Source organism: Salvia miltiorrhiza, chromosome 7, assembly GCF_028751815.1.
Source record: "Salvia miltiorrhiza cultivar Shanhuang (shh) chromosome 7, IMPLAD_Smil_shh, whole genome shotgun sequence".
Classification (NCBI taxonomy): domain Eukaryota; kingdom Viridiplantae; phylum Streptophyta; class Magnoliopsida; order Lamiales; family Lamiaceae; genus Salvia; species Salvia miltiorrhiza.
Window position 1 is genome coordinate 49,658,054 of NC_080393.1, and position 6,784 is coordinate 49,664,837.

General features: G+C 34.7%; 1 protein-coding gene across 1 annotated transcript; it reads left to right on the top strand.

Moving 5' to 3' along the window:
* Window positions 1–2,466: 2,466 nt before the first annotated feature.
* LOC130994631 (leucoanthocyanidin dioxygenase) lies at window positions 2,467–6,185 on the top strand. The gene is made up of 2 exons (XM_057919691.1): window positions 2,467–3,058; window positions 5,423–6,185. Exons 1-2 carry the CDS (start codon window positions 2,541–2,543, stop codon window positions 6,012–6,014), a joined length of 1,110 nt encoding a protein of 369 aa, XP_057775674.1. The 5' UTR covers window positions 2,467–2,540; the 3' UTR covers window positions 6,015–6,185.
* Window positions 6,186–6,784: the final 599 nt, after the last annotated feature.

Below are 6,784 nucleotides of genomic sequence, written 5' to 3' on the forward strand. Positions count from 1 at the left end.
GCCTCAATCAAGGTGAGAATCAACGGAAGGAATCTGAGGAAGGATTATTGGGCATAACGTTTAGAATGAAGTTTGTAACTACAAGGGTGAGTCTTCTCGTTTTAATATCTGAAATGAGCATGAATACCTTTGTATTTTACATAGATATGTAGCATATATATATATTATGTTTTGGTGTGTGTTGTGGCCTTGGATGATGAGTTTGATGAGTTTTTGTAGGCTAGAAACCAGTTTCGGCGTGAGGTTGGAAATCTGCCGTAGGTTCACTATTTCGGCAGTGTATTGCCATGCGATTCCAACCGACCAAATGGTTCCCAAAACTTCTCAAATTTTTACAGTCTGATTTTTCGTATGTCTTCTGCCTTGTGGTAAAGTTTTATATTTTTTATGATCTTGAGAATATTCTGTGATTTTTCAAACATTGTTGCCTGATTTAGATCTAGTTTTGGTCGACCATTTTCAAAGGGACATAAGTTCAGTTTTAATCGGTGAAATCCTTGAAACTTGGATATGTTGTTCTAGACCTTTCTAGCTTTCTTTTGACATCGGTCTCATCATTTTTGGGTGAGCTAAATGACTAGTGAAATTTTTTGAAGTTCAATGCTCACCCAGTGAACCTCCCAGTAGGTTATGTAAACCTACAAGTTTGGGAAGGCAAAGGCCAACTCAAATGTTTGAATTTTGAGACTATTTTTCTGTAGAGTACTACTATTTGGTATGTTGTGAATCTCTGTATTAAATTTCAGTGTATTTGGTAAAGCCTAAGTCTATTTTCCAATTTAAGTTCTAAGTTTGTCGAATTGGAACCTTATTTGAGCACTGATTTTCAAGCATGGGATATCTCCTTAATCATAAATCATGTCCTTAATCATAAATCTGTTGGGGTTGAGTCCAACAGGAGAAGTGTTCTACACTCTCCCTCGTTCCTGGATTAACCTTTGGGGTCTTCAATGGAATTTTGAAATGGGAGATATGAATTTTTGAAAGTAGTCCAGTCACTAAGTTCTATTCTAGAAAATCTGGAATTTCCAGATTTTTCTTAATAAATTTCTATGTTCGTGAGGTCATATCTTGCTCTTTTGAGCTCCGATTTACTTGATTCAAATTGTAGAATGATTCTTGCAAGATTTAGTTTCTAGAATGTCCTTTGGAGTCTCCATTGGACCTCCAAGGCAAATTGATGTCTGTTTGAAAACAGGCCCTTAAGAGCTCAAAAAGTCAAAATATTTTATAAGTGTTGAGAGTCGATTTTCAAAAGATTTCTCATTTGAGTTAAGTGCATATGCATGAAGAGTTCAAAACATGTTTTATGCAAAGTTTTAAAGAGCATGAGTTAAGTTAACCTAGATAAGTAAAGTGTTTATGAGTATTGCATAATATCAAGTTTTGATTATACGTAAAAAGTTTGGGAATAGGTTGACCTAGAGAAACCCTAGATAGACAATAATTTTCATTATCTATAACATGAGATATGTATTAAGATTCTTCTCGTAGGGATTGATCCACAAGACGGTCCCACGACTTGAGATTTTCTCTCTCTCTCTCTCTCTTGTACCAAAGCTCTAGGTGAGTTATATTTACGAATTAAGTTTGGATTAGTAAACTCATTCTTTTAAATTAAAGAAAATGTATTTTATCTGTGAATGCATGCAAAATATTTTATTTGGTTGTTACGAACGAGGTCACCCTCTAAACAATCGGGGTGCTCACAAAGTGTCGGGTCCCGAAATTAAGATAATCGACTCTGATCCCAGGGGGGGGGGGGGTCATGGTAAGTGCACTGTTAAGAAGTCTAGGTGTGGGATTTGATTCGGTCGGGTCTCTCATACCTAGCACCCAACAGGTAACACCAAAACAGAAAAGCGCGTCTCACTAGTATTTTGGTTATAGTAACTGTTTTCTTAAAATGTTACTATATCTTCTGGCAAACATGCACTTCACCAAGCAGAAAATGTTTTAGAAGAAAGTTTTAAAGAAAAAAGGCATTAACTTTTACAAATGCCAATATATTTTTCTCTCTCCACCAACTCACTTTATTTACTAATTACAGAGTTCTTAATCTATGTGCCCAAAACCAATGAGACATTTGTAATGAGACGGAGGGAGTAATAATTAATTATTAATTTAAAATTAGAAAATAAGTATAAGCGAATAATTATAAATTTTAATTAAAATAATAAAGTTTAATTAACTATCTTAAAATCATACTAAAATATAAAAAATTAAAAAGAACCAAAACTATATAAAAAAAAATTAAAAATCGAACATCAAATGAAACACCAAAAACGAGATAGGATCCGATGCGAAAAATCGGTAGCCAACCAACTAATCGAACTTACCATCATATGCATCAAACCTATCTCATCCCATGCCACCCCCCAGTCAACAACAATACTTGCCATTTTTCTTGTCCCTTTCCTACCACCTATTCTCCTCAACCTCCTCTATTAATACATACACATCTCCCATGCATTTCCACCCTAACATACTTTCATTTCATAAACTTCATCTACAATTTTCTAACAAAAAAGAAAAAACAAATGGTTGCTACACCGGCTCCAACTCCAAGCCCGCGGGTTGAGGAACTGGCCCGAAGCGGGCTCGACACCATCCCCAAAGACTACGTACGGCCCGAAGAAGAGCTCAAAAGCATCCGCGACATTTTCGCGGAAGAGAAAAGCATCCTCGACGGGCCGCAGCTGCCGACGATCGATCTGGACGAGATCGACTCCAGTGACGAGGAGACGCGGCGGAGGTGCTACGACGAGGTGAAGAAGGCGGCGATGGATTGGGGGGTGATGCATCTGATCAACCACGGGATACCTGAGGAGCTCACGAGCCGTGTGAAGGCGGCCGGGAAGGAGTTCTTCGAGCTGCCGGTGGAGGAGAAGGAGAAGTACGCCAACGAGCAGGCGGCCGGCAACGTGCAGGGCTATGGAAGCAAGCTCGCTAACAACGCCAGTGGGCAGCTCGAGTGGGAGGACTATTTTTTCCATTGTGTGCTGCCGGAGGAGAAGAGGGACTTGTCTATTTGGCCCAAGCACCCAGCTGATTATATGTAAGTCACACACTACTGCAATTTTGTACTATTATGTTATTTGGATTCATTTTTTCTTCTTAGATTCTTGATGTGTATATATATATAAGATTGTATTGCAAAGTCTGCAATCCTCCCGTAAAGTATATATTACGAATTTTTATTGAATGATGAATTCATTGTGAAAAGTAATGAATAACAAAAAAATTGAAATTTTCCATCCTCATAGGGTTCGAACCTAGGATCAAAAATGATGAATACACCGTAACTGGAATCTAGGACCTCAAACCTTGAGAATTAACCACCTACCGTTAGGACATACTTTTATATATACATTAATATTTTGTATATTGGTATGTTTTATGTACTTGGGTCAACACTTCTTTAAAGTTAATTTATTTTAGGGGTTATTGCCGGAAAATACCCATAGTTAATTTGTCAATTTTCTGGTTTATAACGCGACCTTATAATTTGACCAGAAAATACACTAATTTTCAATTTAATCTCAATTATAACATAACCTTATCTAGATCATTGTTCATCATAGATATATTGATATTTATTGTAATTCCATATTAAATTGTTATGTATAAATTATTGTTAATTGATTGATTTATTTTTATAAAGATTAAGTTAGATGATTAGTTATTTTATATTAATATTGTTTAAATATATATATATATATATATATATATATATTCCTACGTTTTCAACACAAAAATGCATATATAAATTTGATTTTAATATTCTATTAGTATTACATATATAATAAGTATTTATCTATTTAAATTATGAAATTATAAAATATTAGGACCAACAAAAAATTAGTATATTGTTAGATGAAAAGAAAATTAAAAATAATTAATGTTAAATTTTGATATTATTATACTAAATTATAACGTCATGTTATAATTGCGATTAAATTGAAAATTGATGTATTTTCTGATCAGGTAATAAAGTCATGTTATACTTATGATTAAATTGAAAATTTATATATTTTCTAGCCAAATTATAAAGTCATGTTATAAATAAGAAAAATTGACAAATTATGAGTATTTTTCAGACAATAACCCCTTTATTTTACATATTATAATAATATCTTTCTATCACAATCATAAAGATCAATAATTTAGATTGAAGTTATATATATATGACTGATAAATTGTTAAATGTCAAATGAGACTCGTCGTATTTGGTTGAAATATTGTAATGAAGGATTTGAATGTCAAAATACAATATCTTTCCCCCCTTAAAAAAGATAAATTGGAAGAGGAGATTTGAGAAACGGCCAATATTATGGTCTAGCTTCAATTGTTTGTAATTTGATGTCCGGATAAATTCAATCATAAAATTTTATATAAATTCTTTCAATTACATGTAGTATGTCCATATGGTCAAAATTTTATCATGGTTAGAATTTTTTTTATTTTACTAACCTTTTTATTTAGTAAAATTTATCACTGTTAGCAATTTGCGTGCCAGGTTAAACACCCAATGTGGTGGAAAGAGAATTATTCTTCATAGCTAAAGGATATTGTACATGATGATGTGGAGTAATAATATTATAAGGATTTCGTCTAAAAAATAAACTTCAATGAAACTATTATGAAAAAACTATAAATGAAGACTTAAAAAAGGGGTTATTAGCACCTAAATACATTAACTTTGGGGGTAGTTCAGTTTTGCACATGAACTTTAAAAAATGTAAAAAAAATATATGAACTTTAATATTGTAGCAATTTTATCACAAATTCAAACATTATATATTCGAACTCTATAAAAATCTTACGAATTACGAGTTTAGAGATGTCTTATACGATATCTTTTAGAGATGTCCTATACGATGTCACAAATTCAATTTTTGCTCAAATTAAAGCCGATGTGCCAAGTCGAAATATCGACGTGTATTCATCGGACGTTTTAAAAAATGACATCGTATAGGACATCTCTAAAAGATATCGTATAAGACATCTCTAAATCCGTAAATCGTAAGATTTTTATGGAGTTTGAATATCTTATATTTGAATTTGTGATAAAATTGCTACAACATTAAAGTTCATGTATTATTTTACACCTTGCAAAGTTCATGTGCAAAACCAAACTACCCCCAAAGTTGGTGTATTTAGGCGCCAATAACCTTAAAAAAATTATATTCAACAAAGAAATAAAAATACAGGCATATGTTGACACTAATATATCCTTTGGGTAAGTCGACCTCCCGACCTGTTAATGGGATGGAATCGTCTTATCAATATACTATACTATAAAGGAATACGTTAATATCGCTATCACTCGCAAAAACTCCCATAAAACTAAACCACTTTATGCACAAGTGGATCAACTCTCAAATAAGCGATTTATCCCTTGTAATGTATATGTGTGTAGACCGACTACATGCGAATATGCAAAGCAGCTACGTGGGCTAGCAACGAAGATACTATCAGTCTTATCGATCGGGCTAGGATTGGAACAAGGTAGGCTAGAGAAAGAAGTCGGCGGATTGGAGGATCTAATCCTCCAAATGAAGATAAACTTCTACCCGAAATGCCCTCAGCCGGAGCTCGCCCTCGGCGTCGAGGCGCACACGGATGTTAGCGCGCTCACCTTCATCCTCCACAACATGGTCCCGGGGCTCCAGCTCTTCTACGAGGGCAAATGGGTCACCGCAAAATGCGTGCCGAACTCGATCATCATGCACATCGGCGACACGATCGAGATCTTGAGCAACGGTAAGTACAAGAGCATCCTGCACCGTGGGCTGGTCAACAAGGAGAAGGTGAGGATCTCTTGGGCAGTTTTCTGCGAGCCGCACAAGGACAAGATCGTCCTCAAGCCGTTGCCGGAGATCTTATCCGAGGCTGAACCACCGCGGTTCGAGCCTCGTACATTTGCGCAGCATCTCGAGGGCAAGTTGTTTAGGAAGGCCGCTGGCGGTGGCGTTGAGGATAAGAAGCCTGATTATGATAAATCGAGTTGATTGTGTGAGTTGTATTTCTCATTAGATTTTTGGGAGCTACTATGTTTTTATTTTAATGTTATTTCAAAATCACATATATACATGTATGTGTTGGTTTGCCATGACAAATAAATCTGGATCGCTTTTTTTTTTTTTTTCAGACGAAAATAAATATGACAATGGGTTACTATAGTTTTGTTTTACTCTCTTCCTCCATCCGTAGTGTGGCACTATGACCTTATTTGATGTTTACAGACTGCCACAATGACCATATTTGATGTTTACAGACACTCTTTATTTATCAAATTTCTTTTTTGCACATCTATGGAGTTTTGAAAAAATAAGCAAAATGATGTATACATTTTTATAAAGATAAAAGATAAAAAAATATACTCACCTCTTGTAAATTAAAGATATAAATTCTATCTACTGTGACCATTTTATCCTTATATCACTTTAAAATCAAATTATTAATTATAATTTGTAAAAAAAAAAAAATCCACGCACTACGCCACTGCTAGCCTACGACCACTGTCGAGCATACACTTCATAACTTCACGACCACACCACCGCTAGGGTTCCACCATTGTCGTTCATTGATCAAGGAGTTGAGCATTGACGATGGAAAAATTCTAAAAGTTTAGAGTAATTCCAAAAACCCCTTAAAATGTTTATATGTAATGTAATTAGACTATAGCTAACTTGGTAGGATGACATGTTTCTTTTTACATGTACAAAGTCAAGAAGGAGCTCAAGACCAAGTACCAGTTGAATAACATTAAGATTAAAGC